The sequence below is a fragment of the Bidens hawaiensis genome, unplaced genomic scaffold (assembly GCF_021521415.1).
Source record: "Bidens hawaiensis isolate Kalapana, Puna unplaced genomic scaffold, B.hawaiensis_p1.1 tig00009037_1, whole genome shotgun sequence".
Classification (NCBI taxonomy): Eukaryota; Viridiplantae; Streptophyta; class Magnoliopsida; order Asterales; family Asteraceae; genus Bidens; species Bidens hawaiensis.
Window position 1 is genome coordinate 595,948 of NW_027491659.1, and position 22,810 is coordinate 618,757.

General features: G+C 38.8%; 1 protein-coding gene across 2 annotated transcripts; it reads right to left on the reverse strand.

Annotated features, from left to right (window-relative positions):
• Window positions 1-1,605: 1,605 nt before the first annotated feature.
• Window positions 1,606-4,104, reverse strand: LOC143530790 (alkaline ceramidase-like). 2 transcript variants are annotated; one of them, XM_077026229.1, is made up of 3 exons: window positions 4,009-4,104; window positions 3,110-3,417; window positions 1,606-2,388 (listed from the first exon to the last, which is right to left on the reverse strand). In XM_077026229.1, exons 2-3 carry the CDS (start codon window positions 3,361-3,363, stop codon window positions 1,875-1,877), a joined length of 768 nt encoding a protein of 255 aa, XP_076882344.1. In that variant the 5' UTR covers window positions 3,364-3,417; window positions 4,009-4,104; the 3' UTR covers window positions 1,606-1,874. The 2 variants fall into 2 exon arrangements, with proteins under 2 accessions (XP_076882344.1, XP_076882345.1); XM_077026230.1 differs by having other exon boundaries at window positions 4,005-4,092.
• Between the last annotated feature and the right edge of the window lie 18,706 nt (window positions 4,105-22,810).

Consider the following 22,810-nt stretch of genomic DNA (forward strand, 5'->3'; position numbering starts at 1 on the left):
CAAATTTGTTAATTTATAAAATGACGGCCAAAAACATGTTTTTATTGATACATTTTTTTTGGTTTAATGGTTTAAGTTAGAAAGATGTTTTATGTTGTCATTTTACTTTGTTGTTATATATGTTATTTTGTTTTAATAAAAACAACTTTATTAATGTTAAAATGTTATTCATTATTAAATATGTTATTATGATATATTTAATTTGGATGCTATTGTTTTATTATATTTTTAGATGGTGAAGCAAAATGAGATTCTTTTGATAGAATGTTTGAAAAAAATTGATGGTGGTTTAATATGAAATAACATGTTTATGTCTTTTGGTTGTTTGATGTACATTAACTTATTGTAACTTTTACTTTAAAATCTAAACAATGTAAATGGTTAACGTTTTGGTCCGAAAGTTTGAAGAAGTTTTGGGTTGCTTGAATTTTTTGTTTAAATTTATTATGTTTGTTGACATGTTTTCCCACCCGTGTGTAACAAGGACTATACCCTAGTAACTTATTAACAGTTTTACTCTAAAAGAATTCACCGACGGACTACCAACACATTCAAGTGAAATAACTATTTAAGAGGTTTACTCAAAGACTTTGGCGACGAACTACCAACACATTTAGAGAAATTCACCAAATGAGATGCGAAACGGAAATTTACGAATCAGATGGAGATGAGTATGGAATTTCACGAACCGGATGAAGATGCGAAATAGAAATTCGTAAACCATATGGGGATGTGAACCAAATCAAAATTGTAGTTGCCACTTTCTGCATTGCATTGCATAACGGAACAGAAATTAACAAAATCAATAACATTTAAGCGATGTTTCTTCGTCTCCTCTGTTTGCAAGGATGGACTATAAGCCAGAAACCACCAAATGGAGATGTGAAATATTGAGAAACCCAAATGGGAAGCGAGAAGAACACAAGTCCGTGTTTAGGTGAGCTAGAGTGATAGAATGAGTGATTGAAGAGAAAGGGATTAGTTACTGAAAAATACTTTTATACTTCTTTTGTTTGGTTCTTAAATTTAAACTTCTACTAACAAAGACAAGTATTGTATACTAGCTTTAAAGTGATCCACTCTTTCCACTTCAGTTTTGTTGTTTACAAGTTATAACTTGGAACAATAAGCTCGTTGTCATCTACATCCCGCATGTATGGGTCGACTCTAGTACAATTTGTCTAATCAGAATCTGTTTACTTAACATTTTAATTTTGAGATTAAACATCGTTTACAATTATTTCAAAAATGAGCAATGTAAGCCCATGTTTACAGGCATGATCAATTTGCGTCCACCGTCTAACTGTGTCAATTTCTTGCTTAAAAAACAACTGAAATGACATTTATGCCCTTTTTTATTTCCCATTTGCGTCCCTACGCTTTGCATTTTTCTAAATCCAACCAAATTCTAAAAATGCATTGCAGCTCAAGAAACTCCTTACACAAATGCAATTAAACCATTCACCTACAAACCGATCAAGTTGACCGAAGAACTAAACATGCCCGTGGATTCAACATGAAGCTAACCTGACTCAGCTTATGTTAAACTCAAACCCGTAAACTTCATGAGGTGAAGGGTTAACAAAGAGAAACTTGCAGGATCCATAAAAAACAACCTACAAACTCTTAGCGTATGATCTAATCAAAGAAAAAAACACACAACACACAAATTAAGTGTCTGAAGATTTCACCAATCGGTTACATAATAAGCAGTTGTAATAGTTAAATCAACAAACTGTAACATAAGCAGATGGGAAAAAAAATGATACAAAATTTGGTACACAAAACATTCTACTTTAACCCCAAGTCTTATCCAACTAACCGAAGCAACACGATAAATTAAATGAAATGGTCTATCTACCTCTGCACATTACTTAATGTGTTTTTGATTTGTGAATTTTCACATACGGAAGAATTCCCAATAAACGAACCACCTTCGGGCTCCAGTCCCGCTGCTGTGCCCGACAAAACATCAAAAATGTGTTTGCAAAATACGAGTTAAACCCCATGAAAACATGCCACAAGGCATGACCCTGAGGGTTAACCCGCCACGTGGATATGTGGTTGCAACCAAACCGATCACCTAACCAACATAAACTGCCAAGAAACAGGGTGGCAAAATATAACTTAGCTAGGGTTTTGGCGGACGGGTCTTGTGTGTGTATGTAATACTTGTACATTCGGGGAATACACAAGAGGCAAAGCATCATGTAATGAAGTTTGAAACCGATATCAAAGCGGATAACCGAATGAAGAATGGCAAAAGAGATACCGTATAGAAACAGGAATGTCGGCATGGTGCTTCGGTAATGCCAATCGGGAGAGTAGAGGATGTATATGTATAGCAGCATTTCCCATACCATTGGTGTTTCATCACTTTGTTGCTGCCTGTAAATTAAGCATTAATAGTTATTAAATTCAAGTGTAATCATCCTTTTGCAGGTTGCTTTGTGCGTTTTCAAGTTGATCACATCATGGGTCGGTTTAGGACTCAAACAGTCAAACCGAACCAAAAACAAAAATTTCGCTTTGCGGTTTTTTGAATGGATTCGGTTTCGGTTTTTTCGGTTTTGCAATTTGGGCTTGAGACTTTAGGGCTGAAAAAATTATCCAAAATAATGAATTTGGTTTTGAAATTCTGGGTCGATATTTTTTTTTGTCAATTGATGTTTAAATGATTATTACACATATAGGCCTAAAATTTTAGGCTACATCACTTTTAGTTTTTTTATAAAAATGTTTAGCACTACTAAGAAAAACTATTATCCATAAATTCAATAACAAAAGTCAGCCTTTTAAATTTTTACCGGTTCGGTTCGATTATAAAAGTCAATTCAGTTTGGTTTTATTAATTCTCGGCACTTGCAAAACCTAATCCGAACCAGAACTTCAGTCTCTGAAACATAAAACCAAATCATCGGTCTTGGGTTGGGTCGGTTATGTCTTTGTTTTCAGTTAGAAATCTTTTATTTCGGTTTCATGCACCCCCTAGTTTAAATGTTTGAGAAAGCCAAACCGATATTTTTCAGAAATGGAAGATATTAACGTCCCTTCAAAAGAGGGGTAAATAAATTAAATTTAACAAGTGAAATAGTAAGAATGTGCTTACACATGTTGCAATGTAGCATGATACATGACACTTCCGATACCGAGGGCCATATTTGAGAGGTGAAGAACACTAAAGCGCTTCTCAAACCGTTGCAGCAATGAACTTAAAAGGCCAATGAGTGCCAAAAGGATGCACGGGACGTTTGAGATGGTATTATAAAACTCAGCAACATAAGAAGAATACACATAATTCTTTTCACACCACTCATGGGATGATGTCACTGGACCCCAAAAGCTTGATACACCATCTGCCATGTCACCACAAACTATGCTCCGCTATTGTATCATCACCTTCAAAATGTTATTAACCTAAAAAAAGAATTTTGGAACTTAATGATATAAAAACCACTTCCTTCAATAAGCATGATTTACGTAAAACGAACCCTCGTTTAACAACTAGATAAGCCAAAAATGTTCTTTTTGTGTTGAAAAAGATGGTTAACCAAAAAGCTAACTAATCATGCTTTTGGCAACATTAACCTAATGATTTTCTTAAAAAGTTAAGTTCAAAAAAACTACACGTTTAGGTAAAAAGTCGGTTGTCCAAAAACTTATTGTAGAATCTTAAGAAGCAGCCAAAAAGCACAAAAGAACCATAGACTCAAACTGATCAGGTTTCGGGTTCACCTTTGAATCAATATTGTATTTGAAGCTTATTTGGGTAAAAAAAGTTGGGGGTTATATTTACTGGGTTCATATTTTCATCTCAATTATTAGTCCGATTCGAACTAGCAATAATTATTAAGTGATTAGACAAACGCTTACTGGGTATTAAAAATTAGGGGTTTATATAGATAAAATACAAATAACATCCACCTGATCTCAGATCCAACCATACGATTAACACGATAAGTAATCAATCAATAATAAATAAATAAACAAAGACGAAGAGAAACTGACCTGCATTTGTTCGTTGGGCTGAAAATGCGTAAATGGGTTGTGTGTGATCTGCGCCTGTTATAATTTAATTAGGGATTGGATGGAATGGGAATGGGAATGGGAATGGGAATGGGAATGGGAATGGTGAATGATGAACACTTTTTTTTGGGTTTTATATGGAAATCCAAGACGAGTGGGGGTACATATTGTTGTACTTTAACATTATTATATTGGAAAATTCCTTTCCCTTTAATAAATAAAGTGGAGTTTTTTTTTTATTTTTTTTTAACAATTAATTTGGATTACCTATCATGGGTAAGACCACCCGTAGTGGTGCGTTATGTGTAGCTTCAAGGACGAAAACGCGGGGGTATACCGCCCCCCTGTGTTATGTTAAAGTTTTTTTTTTCCGCGTTGTGTCTAAAACGCTAGAATGGGCACGAGAATCAAAATGTTACCGTTGAATGGAGCCGTTGCAGTTTAAAAAAAAATTAATTATATTTATACTATATAAACAAATCAAACTCATATTTTTTAACACATTCCTTCCAATCTACCAATTTACACAAATATTTACACTAATATTTCTACCATCATGTTTCCAAACAACAACCAAAATATTCTCGGTTTCGGTCAATATGCCCGTCAAGCCAACCAAAATCCACAACCGAACCAATCTACCGCCCCGACTCCAACCGTACCCGTCCCGCAAATGTATGACCCGCAAATGGCCGCGTACTTTGCACTTCTACAAAACTCTATGCCAAATGCGGTGCCCGGTTTCCAAAACCCATTGACAAACATTTTTGCGGGTTCGGGTTCCCAACCAGCCCCGGAGACCCAACCCGAGGTGGAGTTCGTGCCGGAGACACAACCCGAGGGCGGTTCGAGCCAACGCGGACGTTCGAAAAAACACGCAAAGAAACCCGCCGGCGAACCTCGGGTTAAAAAGACGGTGATATCGTGGAGTATCGACGAGTGCGTACTATGTGCTCGTGCTTGGTGCCAAATATCGGAAGATGCCAAATGCGGTAGGTTTTTAAAATGCATATATATTTTTTTTAAATTTCTTATAACAAACATTAAACTTGTAATGTTTTTATTTTTTTAGCGAACTATCAAAAAACGGGGGTATTTTGGCACAAAATTATAGAGAGGTTTCACAACCTTGGCGTGGACTCGCGTCGAGAAAAATATTCGTTACTGTCGAAATGGGGCGACATAAACACCAAATGCATGGCTTTCCATACGGTTTTCTCTCGGATGAATCGAACTAGGAGTAGCGGTGTCTCAGACGCGGAAGTCATGGATAACGCGTTGGTTGAGTTTCAACATAAGGTCGGCGGGACCTTCAACTACTTTGGCATTTGGAAAGACCTCTTGAGGTTTCACCCAAAATGGGGCTTGGTGTTGGATGCCGAAGCCGAAGCCGAAGGCGAAGGTGGTCCGCGTAAAAAAAAGTCTAAAACATCATCTTCGGTTGATCCAGACACGCCCCGTTCCGACGCTCGAAACTTCAACTTAAGCGATAATGACCCTGTGAATACTACCGACATGCCTCGGCCGGGGGGTAGAAGAACCAAAGGCAAAGGAAAGGGGAAAGGGGCCGGTTCGTCGTCGGCAACGGGTTCGAATCCCGAATTGGAAAGCCAATTCCAATTAATGAACTCTCGACTCCAAGATTTACACCAACTTGGAACCCAACGACTTCAAGTAAATTTGGACGTCGTCGACCTACTTCGAAGGAATGAGATGGACAAAGACTTCGAGATTTTATCAAACGAGCTATCCGAAGACAACCCGATAGTCCAATCTCTAAAAGCCACTCGACGAGCGAAAATTTTAGAAAAATATAAATGAGTTTTAGTTTTATTAGTATTATTTATGTTTTTTTATTTTAATTTGATGTATTTCTTTTAATTTAGTTTAATGTAATTTTTATTTGGAAGTTTAATGTAATTTTTAATTTTATGTTAATTTATTTAAATGAATTATTATTTAAAAAATAAAATAAAATTATAATGACTGGGCGCCACGTGGCGCATAACCTCTGGATGTGAAGAGTTATGACTACAGCCTGTTTTTGTACAAAACCATAACTCTGACTGGGCGCCACGTGACGCATAACCCCTGGATGTGGAGCTTTACGACTACACATGGTCTAAAAAAGAAGTCTACTAAACTGAACCTGAAATCATTAATTATTTTTTCTTTTTTTACATGTAAAAATTTAACCAGATACCTCCCCTTAACACATTTTTTCTTATTAAAGTGCAAAGATTATTTCATATTTTTTTTTTCATTTTAAGTTTTGTTTCCTAAAATATAAAAGAAAAATGACTGAACTTCTAATCTAATTATAATCGAATTGAAACATACCATTTTAAGGTTAGAATCAGGTAGAGATTTTAGCTAAACAATAATTGGATAGCCCTCTCTATGTTCATATATGTTTGTATAAAGTCGATACAAATTTTGAGCTATTTGGTTCACAAAATGTTTTTTTAAAGAAATTGAAAATGAAATTTGAATCGGATTTAAATGGATTGTGGCATTTGATAAATTGTTTGATTTGAATATTTGTTTCAGGAGTTGGAACGTTTTGAAAAAAATGATATGATTACCCTTTATAATTAATTTTAGCCCATCTCAACCTTAATCTTTGTCCCTCCATCGTTGCTCTATACACCCTCTATACTCTATAGCATGCGAATACTAACAATTTATACGAACCACAAAGCCTAGAATACTAAGGGGGTGTTTGTTTTTTCTTCAAACATCTTCAAGGGAGCTAATGTCTGCAGGCGCGCAGACATTACCCTTGAAGACTGTTTGTTTTTTTTCTTAAAACAGATCTGAAGTTATCTTCTTTCATCTTAAAAGAAAAGCAAGGAAATCTTGCTTAAAACATCTTCACAAAAAAACCCTACTCTTCTCCCTTTGCAGCCACCCTCTCATCCACTGCTCCTACCACCGTCCGCCAACACCACCACCCACCGTACGCCGCCACCACCACCCCCGTACCCCGCCGCCACCGTCCACCACCATCCACCGCCACCACCACCGTCCACCACCCACCATCCATCACCACCACCGTCCACCACCACCGTCCGCCACCACCACCGTCCGCCACCACCACCACCATCCATCACCGCCACCACCACCATCCATCACCCACCACCACCACCATCCATCACCGCCACCACCACCACCATCCATCACCACCACCACCGTCCACCACCCACCATCCATCACCACCACCGTCCACCACCCACCATCCATCACCACCACCGTCCGCCACCACCACCACCATCCATCACCACCACCGTCCACCACCCACCATCCATCACCACCACCACCATCCATCACCACCACCACCATCCATCACCGCCACCACCACCATCCATCACCCACCACCACCACCATCCATCACCACCACCGTCCACCACCAACCAAAACCATCCATCACCACCACCCATTATCCACCACCACCATCCACCGCCACTACCCACCGTCCGCCGCCACTACCACCATCCACCACCACCACCTTCCACCACCCACCAAAACCAAATCGGCATGGCAAGCAAAGACTAAAAACTAGATGTAACTTGAATAAATGACTTCTATCTTGTGAGATAAGTTTGACAGTTATGCAGACAGTATCAGCTTATAAAAACAAACAGTCTTATATTTTCAGCTTGCAGATCTTCAGACCACATCTTCAGTTGCAGACATGAAAACAGATGAAATCAGCTTGCAGACAGTTTATGTCTGCAAAAACAAACAGCACCTAAGAGTTTGATGTGTTATTGAGTTCATAATAAGATTATTTAAATGTTTCAAAGTCAACCCTGGTAAGAAATTTAAGTTTCAAGATATTTGATTCACTCTTAACAGGCCCGGTTTCGAGAAGCTAAAAACTTTCTTGGGCCGAAGGCGAAAATAATTTTGGGCCTTAAGTAAAATTAGTATTTTGTTGGATTTAAACAATTTAATTTTTAAATGGGTATACTTGGTTATAATTTAGATTGTGTAAAAAAATTTTGTATAAAAATAGGCTTAAATATGTTCCAGATGAGACTAGTTCCCACAATCTTTTGGTTGAGAGTCATACTCATTTACCACTAAGCGAAACTAGTTATGTAATTGAGTTTAAACATTAAATATACATCTTGTTTTTACAAAAATACATATAATTTATAAAAAAAAATTGGGCCTAATGGGGTGTCGGACCGGGGGCCGTCAACCATCCTGCCCGCCCTAAAGACCGGCCCTGACTCTTAACCAACTATTTGTTTCTTTTCTCAAAGAGTCAATGCTTGCTCTCATGTCAAAGACTTAGTCCAGTCAAAAGGAAAAACCTCATGTTCTTCCCATGAAGACTAACAATTTTCTATTTTGTTGGATGAGCTTGGCTTTCGAAGACTAATTAAACACCTAACATTACTATGTCCACTTGTGCGGATTTTGGTAGTGACAACACTAAGGATGGCAATAAAACTAATTTCATACCATGTCTAAAACCCAGTTGTAAATGGTGTCCCGAATCTGCTTGAAACTCGTTGGATAAGTATCAAGTAATTACTAACTATGTATCAGATATACACATTAGTTTGTTATATATTATCCATTTGGACTTTTCAATATATTTCTTACTATGTTAAGTTTTGTATATGTTTATTATTCAAGGAGATTAGAAAAATATATACAAAAATTTAATGAATTGGTAGATTATTTTATTATCAAGGAAAAAAAAGAAAAAAACACAGTTTATAAGTATGTTTAGGCAAATGGGTATGCATGTTTTGTGTCATCAGGTTGGGTAAAACCAGTTACAATACGCATTTCATATCCAGAAAAAAAGTTTAAAACGAATACAATACTAGGTCTTATTTATGTTTGTTTGTCATGTTTGGCTTTGTTTGCCATCCTAACCAATACCATATGTCATAGTTGCTAATGTGAATTTGTTACAATATACAAATCTTACATCACATTCGTGAGTTTAAATTTATTTGGAACATGTTCCATTAGGTTTAAATCGAGCTCATACACATGTTTAGCTAAATGCATCGTGAATGTCGATCGGTTGACTCATTTACATTTGTAATTTGGAACTTTGGATATATTGATATCACAACTTGAATTATTTAGATATTTTACGTTGAAATGTAAAACCTAAATAATATTATATTAAAATCCTAATTTATAAAACTTATTTTAACAGACTAATTCGTACATATCTACTTCTAAATATATAATAGGTAGTTAATTAATTTTAATAAAAAACCGATAATATGTTTGTCGGTAAATTAATGTTCCAAACAAAAATTATTTAGATATTTTACGTTGAAATGTAAAACCTAATTAATATTATATTTAAAATCCTAATTTATAAAACTTATTGATGCAGTTTTCACTAGCAATCAAATGGCTTAAGAACACAATGATTTCATTCAAACGATTCAAACCGAATGATTCGGTGAACAAGCTTAAAAGCTTACAAATACTTTAATTAAAAATAATCAACTGCCTAAACATAAGACCTAACAACCTTATTTATAAATAAAAACAAACATTAGGCCGAGCCGACTTATTGGACCGGATTGTCACACCCTAACCTACGGCGGAAATGCCGGGGCGTGAGCTGCTTGTCACAGCTCTCAAGGTTACTATCATGCAACATTTTAAGTTTCAATATCTATTTATTAAATTACATATAAAACAAAAATCCAAATAAACAAAGTACATATATCGATCAATAACAGTATGTCTTATTAAGTTTTCTTCTAACATATATCCATAAGTGATCTTGTACTTCACATCAAACGAAAACCTGCATACACGTTGAAAATAAAGAAGTTTTGTCAACACAAGGTTGAGTGAGCAACACACTAGTTCAAAAGTATAAATAAAAAATAAGTAGTTGCAACAAATTAACCAAATGAGCAAGTATAATGAGATGTCGAGAAGCACAAAGCTATAACGACCGGTGTATGATCATACTAGACTGAGATTATGTTGGACCTCTCCGAATGCAAAAGCATGCGAAAGCATACAAAACAAATAAGCACATAAACAAGTAAAGTATAAGTTGTCAACACATAAGACAAAGTTGTTGTTTGTGTATAAGTATATATGAGAAAAATATGTTTTATGCATATGTCCCCAAAACGTGAAAAATGATTGAAAAATGAGTAAAAAGAGGGGAATTAGTTTCTTAAATTATATAAAGTATATTATAATAAAATACATCTTTTAAAAAATATTATTGATTTGTTTAATTAAATTAAAATATTTTACCATAAAAAGGTAAAATACATCATAAAACCTTGTTAGTTTTATAAGTTATATATATATAAAGATATATAGTAAATCATTAGTTTCCGGTCCATTATATATACATATATATATGTTTACATACGGACTAAAGACGCGAGAAAACAAGTATTATAAAGTCGGTTTTTAAAAAATAATCTTAATTATTTATTATTAATAATATGGTTATTAAATGATTTAAAAAGAATATAAACAAAAAGATCTAAAAATTCAGGGTTGCAAAGGTTCGAACCCGCGACCTGCACCCTGTGATTCATGTGTTTTAACAGACTGGACTATTCAGCAACTTGCGATATAGCCCAGACCCAAATTAATATATACAGAAACAGAACGAACATGAATAGATCATGAACCCTAATTTTTGAATTGGGAGATCGGGTTTATGTACGACTGATTAAGTTTAGGGCTTTTAATCCCCGTGTAAATCCGACCAAACCATGTAATTATATTACCTTAACTCGTTAAAATTGACGTGTTTAATGCCGGCCAAACTCGATTACGAAGGAGCTTATAGAATGAAAAATGATATAATTGATGTTAGGGGTACTGTTTACGACATCTAAGGGAAGGTGTGTGTGAATTCAATTGAGTTATAATGATCGTTTATATAGAAAACGAATTTAGGGTTTAGTTTGAAATTTAAAATCGGATAATAATGAACAATTGGAGATAATAAACACGTTTAGATTGTTTAAAAGGCCGGACATAAGATATTATGATAATTAAGAGCTCAATTATCACCAAAAAACGAAGATTCAAAGTTCAAATTACTAGATTACGATTTCGGGTCTAAGAAGATGAAATGGATATGGGTTTGGATCAATGGGTATCCAGATTTCAGGTTAACTCCGTTAATCCAAACTCCGTCAATTCAAACTTAAGATCACTTGATTTATAACGCACATCTCATTACATTTAAACTTGGGTTTTAAATGACGCTTGACAATCACTACATATGTAGTCTTTCGGGATTGCACCGAAACGCAAACGAGTTGACGCAAACCATTGGTGAATAAACGAAAAACATCCAAACAATAATTATGTGATAATTATGTGTTAGGCTTATGTGTTATTTGATAATATTGTATAAAACGTTAACTCAAGATGCAAACAAGTTACTTATGCTAGAAAAGTAATAATTAGAAGTTGAGGGGCCTTGATGTAACATATTATTATTAATAATATTAAAAACCCTAACCCCTCCCTCTCCCTCCCAAACCCGATCGCCCCCCATCCCCCCTCCCTCTCATCCTTTGCGACGGCAGCCACCACCCACACCCATATCACCTTCGTGTGGCTTGGTTCTTCATAATCGGAGCATCCCGCACTCGTTTCTAAGCATCTCTCTCCTTCCTCTTGGTTGTTTCTACGTTTTTAAGGTATAAACATGAAACCCTAATTTTGTAAATCATGTATTAAGTGTTCTTATGCTTGGTTTTGATTAGATGATGATTGATTATGCTTTGGTTATTGATTTAGATGGTCATATGTGATTTTGAACGGTGAAAGATTGTTAAATCATTGATTGTTTGAAAACCCTAGAGGGTTTACTACTGATTTTATGAATAATTATGTTTATTGCATGATTGGAGATATGTCGTATGCTTAGGATGCATGTTAGACGATTGTTTGTGCTTGCTGAGTTTTGACAGCAGAGATATTTAAACTTGAACGACATGTAACTTGTTAAATATAAAACCAAACTGAGTTATTTATGAATCTAAAAGGTAGTACTCTGAGTCTAGTTTCCAGAAAACCCAATCACGCCTAATTTGGAGGTGTTTTGGTTGCTCAAACGATTTAAATGTTATTAAAGGTCAAAACTGGTACTGGACAGATTGTAAGTTATGTTTAGACAAATGTAACTAAATCTAAATGTGGTAATTGGTCGATATTGTTAAGACTACAGTGTACTAGTTTGAGTCTAGTTTCTATAAAGTCCCAGTTTGTAATTTTTGGACGGGTAAAAGTTAACTTTTATTATTTTACAAAACTGAGGTGCAAATCTGAATTGTGAGACCTGCTGTTAGGCTGTTTTGTAATTATCATATCTCAAGAACTACAAGACCAAATGGGTTGGTTCCACTTCTGGAAGTTAACATGTTGAGTTAAGAACCTAGCTCAATTGGTCTTGCATTAATTGGATTTTTCATTTAACGGGAATAACAAATAACATTCTGTTGCGCATGATTTTGACTGCTGTGAGTTTGCTGTAATATCTTGGTCTTTGTGAGTAAATTATGTGGAATAAAAATACAATAAAAATAGTTCTGGAAACCTAACTCACGTGTTCTTTTGTGACGATTTTTGGTGAATTAATTAATATGCTATGATCTGTTGAATAGAGTAATCTTTCAAGTAGAATTCTGTCTTGATGAAACTAGCTGCTGAACTATATGAAAATACATGAAACGTGCTTGTTGCTAGATAATTGCTATATTTTGACTAAATTGCCCTTGTGGGGAATAATTGCTAGTAATGTACACTATGAATACTTGACACGTAAGTAGTTGTTCACACATGTAACGTATCACCAATGTGTTTGTTGAGTCACACACAATTCACAAACGACACACGAAACGTATCTTATGCATAGGTGTTATGTGCCGAGTCTAGAGACTCGATAATAGTTACAACACTTAGAAAATCTCATTGTTGTTTTAGAACGCTAGTGAGGATTTTCTGTGATGCGCATCACTTGGGTGACTTGTTTTTTAATTCTTCGCAAACAGTGAGTTTCACTTTCCCCTTTTAACTCTTTTAAACGCTTTTCACTTGGGGGAGAATACATACTCCGAAACGCTTTAGATTTTGTTATTAGATTATATATCACTTGTAAAGGCTAAGTGGCAAACGAAACAACTAAAGTCCTTCATAACATCGAACCGTTTAGTATTGGATAATAGCGAGTCATTGTTGAGTAGTACTACTGGGTTTGACAAACCCCACCCAACGCTAAACTCGACTGGAGGTCGAGTGGGTGTAATCTTGGCTAACACATTACCATGGTCGTGATAGACCTGATGGCAAGGCAAATGATAAACAGTCAGCTTCGGTGTCGAACACTTAGTAATACTTGCTTTATAGGCTAGCTACCTATAGATATATAACTGATTTAACATTATCTGGTAACGCAAAACGTAAAACGCAAACGCCAACGCTTTATTTATATAAACTTGTGAACTCACCAACCAAGTGTTGACACTTTTAGTATGTTATTCTCAGGTAGCCGAGGCGGGCGCGCGGTATAGGATCATGCATTACTTTGCACTCTATCGTTTTGCAAAGTTGTTTTTAAACTGTTATCAATTGGGTTTTAAGTCGTCCTGCGTGACGCAACACTTGGTTTATGATTTTACGCTTCCGCATTTATTTACACTTAAATGTTTTCGTGGTTTGAAAACTTTACTTATGGTTTGATTATAACTAATGATTCCGATCCTGTTAGTTCACACCCTCTGACGGTAGAACTCCGTTAGTGGATTCTGAGGGTGTGACAGATTGGTATCAGAGCCACTCTTGTGCCGTTCGGGATGTTGGGACACGCCTCATCGAGGACGATGAATCCAAAGGGGGGTTGTCTGTAACACCCGTGGCAAACACAACATTGTCCCACTCTTAGACTATCCCACATCGGCCGTGGACAAGAGAGATCACTGGTTCATAAGCAATGTCCTGCCTCTTCAATCACCCACGCGTTTTGGGCAACCAAAAACAAATCCGTGAGCTCTTCGTGGGCAGAGCGGACAATATTGGTGGAACCAGAAATTGCATGCATACTAGACTATAACCGCAACGACCCATTAGTTATAATTATACGCACTACATATATTTTGTTTAGTCTTTTGTTATCTCATCTCTTTACCTCATTCACTCATACGCGCGCATACACGACTTACCTGTAGGGATGTCGACGCCTCCATCATCATCATCCGACCAGATGACTCATGCTCATGGAAAGGAACCGCAACTACCTACCTCATCGCCACCCCGAGTAGTCCCGGAACTAGAAGCCCCTGCACCGAAGAGGTATCGCCTGTCTGGAGGCATGTACGACGAAGACGTTAGCTGGGATTGGTACCCGAGTCTGATCAGGCGTATGGTTTATCGCGAACAAGTTCCCCCACTACCTCACCCGAGTCGTCCTGCTTACCCCAACACCCTACCACCCATAACCGAACCTATAGAGCGTGTTCTCGCAGCTGTTGTTTCTTGTTTAGAACGTGACGTGGGTTTTATGCGCTCGGCGAGAGTGAACGTTTCCGGATTGATAAGAGATGGAACTGAGGCTAGAGAGGAGATTTCCCGCCTGACAGCGGCTATGAAGGCAGTGCAGGATACTAATGATCAACAGATGAAGATTATGAGAAAAATGAAAGCAGAGATGATAGATTTGCAAGAGCAACTCCATGTGGCGAGAACCCGGACAGAGATAGCTCTAGAGCGTTGCGATATCTTACAGACGCAAATTGCTCAGAATGCAGCAGAACCTGAGGAAGAGCCTAAGGAAGAACCTGAGGAAGAACCTGAGGAGGAAACCGAGGAAGATCCCGAGGGGGAACCCGAAGAGGAACCGGAGGAAGAACCGGCTGAGCCAGAGGCACACTCAGAGGTGTCCTCAGACGATGACATCTAAGGATGATAACACCTAGATGGAGGGGTTGTCTCCATCCAAACTATTATTTTCTATGATTTTATGGATTGGTTTTAAATACTTTGTAGCGAATACAATGGTTTTAATCATGAATTATTATTTGGATTATTATATGGTTGTGATGTGATGTTTGCTTCCTTTATTTTTCTTTCTTACCTATCTTTTTATTACATGTATGGTGTGTTGCATATGAAACCGAGAATTCATGTCTAACATTTTATGCTGTGATTCTAGGAAATGGCTGGAAGAAACGCTGGACACGGTCGCGGTAACATCAACTTAACCGCAACAGAACTCCAAACCCTATTGAATGACCATGCGGCGACAGCTCTTGCCGCACATGTTCAGAATCAAGCCGGAGGTCCAACCGGAGCGTGTACTTTCAAGAACTACCTGGATTGCAAGCCCAATTCGTTTAAGGGCACTGAGGGAGCCATAGGTTTCCTGCGTTGGGCTGAGAAGGCCGAGTCAGCTTTTGAGATGTGTAACTGTCCACCCGCCAGCAGAGTCAAATTTGCTGCTGGAACACTGGAAGATTCTGCTCTCACTTGGTGGAACTCCAATGTGCAAATTCTTAGGTTGGAATTGGCGAATGCTATGAACTGGGAAGAGTTCAAGAACATGATGCGGGAAGAGTATTGTCCTAGAGAGGAAATCCGCGAAGTTGGAATCTGAGTTTTGGTCATTGAAAATGGTGGGTTCCGAGATTGAAGCTTACACCACCCGTTCTCACGAGCTAGCAGTAATGTGTCCACGGATGGTAGACCCGCCGAGTAAGAGGATCGAGATGTATATCGATGGGCTGGTACCACAAATTCAGGGTATGGTGACGTCTTCCAAACCGGCTACAATTCAACAAGCGATCCGGTTAGCTCACAAACTGACGGATCAGGCAGTGACCCAAGGTGCGTTACCACCTAGAGGTTCAACCTCTGAAACCCGTGAAAACTCGAGCACTGACAACAACAGCAAAAACAACCCGAGCAATGGAAAGAGGAAATTTGACAACACCATGTCCTCATCCTCGAACCTCCCACCGCAACAACATTACCGTAAGTCTGAACTCACTCGGAGCTTCAATAATCAGGGTCCCAACAATAACAACAACGGTGGCGGACAGGGTTCGAGCGGCTATGCTGGGAAACACTCGAAATGCAACAAGTGCAACTATCACCATGCTGGCCCATGCGACCGTATCAAATGTCTGAGATGCGGAAAAATGGGTCATCAGGCCAAGGAAGGTAGGGGAGACCTAGCGGCAAAGGGTGCTCCTAAACAACCTATGGCGACTAAAGAGTGTTTCGAGTGTGGTCAAGAGGGTCATTTCAAGAAGGATTGCCCCAAACTAAAGCAGAATGAGAACAATGGAGGCAGCAGCGGTGGCGGAAGCAGTGGTAAAGGTAGAGATTTCGTCATTGGGTCGGGCCAAGCCCGCAGCGATCCGTATGTGGTGACCGGTAAGTTTCCTGTGAACGACTGTTTTGCTTCTGTTTTGTTTGACACTGGAGCTGATAGGAGTTTTGTATCGAAAGCCTTTAGTAAACTCTTAGACTTAACTCCAACCCCGTTAGATGCTAAGTTTCCTGTTGAATTAGCTGACGGTAAGTCTATAGAAACAACTCATGTACTTGCGGGATGTAAGTTGAAACTGTCGGGTCATACCTTTTATATCGACCTCATACTTTTTACACTTGGTAGTTTCGATGTCGTTGTCGGCATGGACTGACTATCCGAGAACCGAGCGGAGATTTTATGTCACGACAAGATAGTCCACATCACTACCCCTTCCGGCGAGATCATCTCGATACAGGGCGAGAGGAGCGGTATGACCACCAGCGTCATCACCCTCATGAAGGCGCAGAAATATCTACGAAAGGGTCATCCGGCAATTTTAGCCCATATTGTCGAGAAACCCACGGAGGAGAAGCGAATCGAAGACATACCGATTGTGCAAGATTTTCCGGAAGTTTTCCCGGAGGATTTGCCTGGACTCCCACCTATTCGACAAGTCGAGTTCCAAATTGAATTGACCCCCGGTGCAGCACCCATAGCACGAGCCCCGTATCGGCTCGCACCGGCAGAGCTTCAGGAGTTGTCCACTCAATTGCAAGATTTGTTGGATAAAGGTTTTATCCGACCTAGCTCATCACCATGGGGAGCCCTTGTCTTATTTGTCCGAAAGAAGGATGGGACTTTCCGCATGTGCATCGACTACCGAGAGCTGAACAAGGTGACGATCAAGAACCGTTATCCCCTACCCCGCATTGATGATCTGTTCGACCATCTTCAAGGATCGAGTTACTACTCGAAGATCGATCTGAGATCTGGTTACCATCAATTAAGAGTGCGCGAAGAAGATATTTCAAAGACGGATTTCAGGACCCGGTACAGTCACTACGAGTTTTCGGTTATGCCTTTTGGCTTAACCAACGCACAAGCCGTATTTATGGATCTCATGAATCGAGTATGCAAGGCGTACCTCGACAAGCTTGTGATTGTTTTTATTGATGATATCCTCGTCTACTCCAAGAACAAGGCTGACCATGAAGAACACCTGAGATTGATCTTAGAATTGCTAAAGAAGGAACAACTGTACGCTAAACTCTCGAAATGCGAATTGGCTTCGCGAGGTTCACTTCTTAGGACATGTGATCAATGAAAATGGTATCCATGTCGATCCCGGCAAAGTAGAGGCCATCAAAAACTGGGAAGCACCTAAGACTCCGACTGAGGTGCGACAATTCCTAGGACTGGCCGGCTACTACCGGCGTTTCATCGAGGGATTTTCAAAGATTGCTCAACCCCTCACCGCTTTGACTCACAAAGGTACTAAGTACAATTGGGGAGACGCGCAAGAATCCGCTTTCCAACTGTTGAAAACCAAACTCTGTAGCGCCCCTATCCTAGCCCTTCCCAAGGGAACAGACAATTTTGAGGTACATTGTGATGCATCGATACAAGGTCTCGGTTGTGTGTTGATGCAACTCGAGAAGGTTATAGCCTATGCCTCTCGACAACTATGGATTCACGAGAAGAACTACCCAACCCATGACTTGGAACTCGGAGCTGTAGTGTTTGCTCTTAAGATATGGAGGCATTACTTGTACGGTACCAAGTTTACCATTTACACCGACCACAAGAGTCTCCAACATATCTACGATCAGAAGGAGCTGAACATGCGACAGCGTCGTTGGGTCGAGCTGCTTAAGGATTATGATTGTGCCATCAAGTACCACCCTGGCAAGGCCAATGTAGTGGCCGACGCTCTCAGCAGAAAAGAAACTGATAAACCTAGGCGAGTGCAAGCATTACAACTTACGATTCACGCCAACTTACCCGATCAGATTCGCGATGCACAACTCGAAGCCTTGAAAGATGATAATCTCCCATCAGAACTCATGCGGGACATGAACAAGCAACTTGAAACCGATATTTCGAAAACCGGATTTGGGTTCCACGGTACGGAGATTTGAGAACTCTAGTGATGTACGAAGCACACAAGTCCCGATATTCCATCCACCCTAGCTCAGATAAAATGTACAATGACTTAAAGGCACTTTACTGGTGGCCAAACATGAAAGCCGACATTGCCACCTACGTGAGCAAATGCTTGACTTGTGCAAGAGTCAAAATAGAATATCAGAAACCATCTGGTCTGCTACAGCAACCGGAACTTCCAACGTGGAAATGGGAACACATTTCAATGGATTTCATCACGGGATTACCCAAAACACCAACGGGATGCGATACCATCTGGGTGATCGTTGACCGGTTGACTAAGTCTGCACACTTCTTAGCAAACAAAGAATCGGACAAAATGGAAAGACTGACTCGCATATATATGAAGGAAGTAGTGTCTAGACACGGAGTGCCTGTCTCAATCGTATTTGATCGAGATTCCCGTTTCACTTCGCACTTTTGGAAGTCACTACAGAGTGCACTCGGCACCCGCCTTGATATGAGCACAGCATACCATCCTCAGACGGATGGGCAAAATGAGTGCACCACTCAGACCTTGGAGGACATGTTGCGTGCATGTGTGCTGGATTTCGGAAAAAGTTGGGAACCTCACCTACCTTTGGTAGAGTTTTCGTATAATAACAGCTACCACGCAAGCATTAAAGCAACGCCGTTTGAAGCGTTGTATGGAAGGAGGTGTCGATCACCTCTCTGCTGGGCAGAGGTGGGTGATAGCCAAATCACTGGTCCAGAACTAATACTTGAAACCTCTGAAAAGATTATCCAAATCCGAAACCGTATGGAAGCAGCACGAGATCGCCAGAAGAATTACGCCGACAAGCGCCGAAAGCCTCTTGAATTTCAAGTGAACGACCAAGTATTACTCAAAGTCTCACCTTGGAAAGGTGTGGTTCGCTTCGAGAAGCGAAACAAACTCAACCCACGATACGTTGGTCCCTACCGGATAACTGAGCGCATTGGTCCGGTGGCGTACCGACTGGATCTACCAACGGAACTTAGTAGTATACACAATGTATTCCATGTATCCAATTTGAAGAAATGCCTTTCCGATGAAACACAAGCAGTCCCTTTGGACGAATTGCAAGTTGATGAACAGCTACGCTTCATCGAAGAACCAGTCGAAGTTTTGGATTGGGAAACCAAAACACTCAAGCACAACAAAATTCTAATCGTTAAGGTTCGTTGGAACTCGAGACGTGGACCGGAGTTCACGTGGGAACACGAGGATCAAATGATGAAAAAGTATCCTCACCTTTTTGAAGGGTTGACCAAACACCGAAAACCGCGAAAGCCGGCAAACCGTCAGAAATCACCAGAGGTATGAATTGAATTTCGGGACGAAATTTCTTTCTACTAGGGGATGATATGACAAACTGAAATTTTTCTTGCTTTTTCAGACACCCATCGCGACTTGACTCAAATTTTCGGGACGAAAATTCTTTCAACATGGGAATGATGTGACACTCGTCAATTTCAGGTTAACTCCGTTAATCCAAACTCCGTCAATTCAAACTTAAGATCACTTGATTTATAACGCACATCTCATTACATTTAAACTTGGGTTTTAAATGACGCTTGACAATCACTACATATGTAGTCTTTCGGGATTGCACCGAAACGCAAACGAGTTGACGCAAACCATTGGTGAATAAACGAAAAACATCCAACCAATAATTATGTGATAATTATGTGTTAGGCTTATGTGTTATTTGATAATATTGTATAAAACGTTAACTCAAGATGCAAACAAGTTACTTATGCTAGAAAAGTAATAATTAGAAGATGAGGGGCCTTGATGTAACATATTATTATTAATAATATTAAAAACCCTAACCCCTCCCTCTCCCTCCCAAACCCGATCGCCCCCCATCCCCCCTCCCTCTCATCCTTTGCGACGGCAGCCACCACCCACACCCATATCACCTTCGTGTGGCTTGGTTTTTCATAATCGGAGCATCCCGCACTCGTTTCTAAGCATCTCTCTCCTTCCTCTTGGTTGTTTCTGCGTTTTTAAGGTATAAACATGAAACCCTAATTTTGTAAATCATGTATTAAGTGTTCTTATGCTTGGTTTTGATTAGATGATGATTGATTATGCTTTGGTTATTGATTTAGATGGTCATATGTGATTTTGAACGGTGAAAGATTGTTAAATCATTGATTGTTTGAAAACCCTAGAGGGTTTACTACTGATTTTATGAATAATTATGTTTATTGCATGATTGGAGATATGTCGTATGCTTAGGATGCATGTTAGACGATTATTTGTGCTTGCTGAGTTTTGACAGCAGAGATAGTTAAACTTGAACGACATGTAACTTGTTAAATATAAAACCAAACTGAGCTATTTATGATTCTAAAAGGTAGTACTCTGAGTGTAGTTTCCAGAAAACCCAACCACGCCTAATTTGGAGGTGTTTTGGTTGCTCAAACGATTTAAATGTGATTAAAGGTCAAACCTGGTACTGGACAGATTGTAAGTTATGTTTAGACAAATGTAACTAAATGTTAATGTGGTAATTCGTCGATATTGTTAACACAACCGTGTACTAGGTTGAGTCTAGTTTCTATAAAGTCTAAGTTTGTAATTTTTGGACGGGTAAAAGTTAACTTTTATTATTTTACAAAACTGAGGTGCAAATCTGAATTGTGAGACCTGCTGTTAGGCTGTTTTGTAATTATCATATCTCAAGAACTACAAGACCAAATGGGTTGTTTCCACTTCTGGAAGTTAACATGTTGAGTTAAGAACCTAACCCAATTGGTCTTGCATTAATTGGATTTTTCATTTAACGGGAATAACAAATAACATTCTGTTGCGCATGATTTTGACTGCTGTGAGTTTGCTGTAATATCTTGGTCTTTGTGAGTAAATTATGTGGAATAAAAATACAATAAAAATAGTTCTGGAAACCTAACTCACGTGTGCTTTTGTGACGATTTTTGGTGAATTAATTAATATGCTATGATCTGTTGAATAGAGTAATCTTTCAAGTAGAATTCTGTCTTGATGAAACTAGCTGCTGAACTATATGAAAATACATGAAACGTGCTTGTTGCTAGATAATTGCTATATTTTGACTAAATTGCCCTTGTGGGGAATAATTGCTAGTAATGTACACTATGAATACTTGACACGTAAGTAGTTGTTCACACATGTAACGTATCACCAATGTGTTTGTTGAGTCACACACAATTCACAAACGAAACACGAAACGTATCTTATGCATAGGTGTTATGTGCCGAGTCTAGAGACTCGATAATAGTTACAACACTTAGAAAATCTCATTGTTGTTTTAGAACGCTAGTGAGGATTTTCTGTGACGCGCATCACTTGGGTGACTTGTTTTTTAATTCTTCGCAAACAGTGAGTTTCACTTTCCTCTTTTAACTCTTTTAAACGCTTTTCACTAGGGGGAGAATACATACTCCGAAACGCTTTAGATTTTGTTATTAGATTATATATCACTTGTAAAGGCTAAGTGGCAAACGAAACAACTAAAGTCCTTCATAACATCGAACCGTTTAGTATTGGATAATAGCGAGTCATTGTTGAGTAGTACTATTGGGTTTGACAAACCCCACCCAACGCTAAACTCGACTGGAGGTCGAGTGGGTGTAATCTTGGCTAACACATTACCATGGTCGGGATAGACCTGGTGGCAAGGCAAATGATAAACAGTCAGCTTCGGTGTCGAACACTTAGTAATACCTGCTTTATAGGCTAGCTACCTATAGATATATAACTGATTTAACATTATCTGGTAACGCAAAATGCAAAACGCAAACGCTTTATTTATATAAACTTGTGAACTCACCAACCCCGTGTTGACACTTTTAGTATGTTATTCTCAGGTAGCCGAGGCGGGCGCGCGGTATAGGATCATGCATTACTTTGCACTCTATCGTTTTGCAAACTTGTTTTTAAACTGTTATCAATTGGGTTTTAAGTCATCCTGCGTGACGCAACACTTGGTTTATGATTTTACGCTTCCGCATTTTTTTACACTTAAATGTTTTCGTGGTTTGAAAACTTTACTTATGGTTTGATTATAACTAATGATTCCAATCCTGTTAGTTCACACCCTCTGATGGTAAAACTCCGTTAGTGGATTTTGAGGGTTTGACAGTATCGTTTCTTTTTCGCTAGTGATTCAGAAATCGATCCACCTATTTGTAGCCCATAAACTAGATCACTTGAATCCTTAGGCTCAACGTTATTTAGCCCAAGTGCCCCTTTTCCATACATTTTACCGTGTGTAACCCCAACATTACTATTTCTATATATGCTGCTGGACCAATCATATAAAATTATGGAAACAAATGTCTTTCCACATTGGTTATTATAAG

Bases quoted from the DNA above. Each gene is read 5' to 3' on its own strand.
- LOC143530790 (XM_077026229.1), bottom strand. From the start codon at position 3,363: ATGGCAGATGGTGTATCAAGCTTTTGGGGTCCAGTGACATCATCCCAT. The intron at 2,389-3,109 runs GTAAGCACATTC...CTTAATTTACAG, and splicing joins CATGCTACATTGCAACATGT to GCAGCAACAAAGTGATGAAA.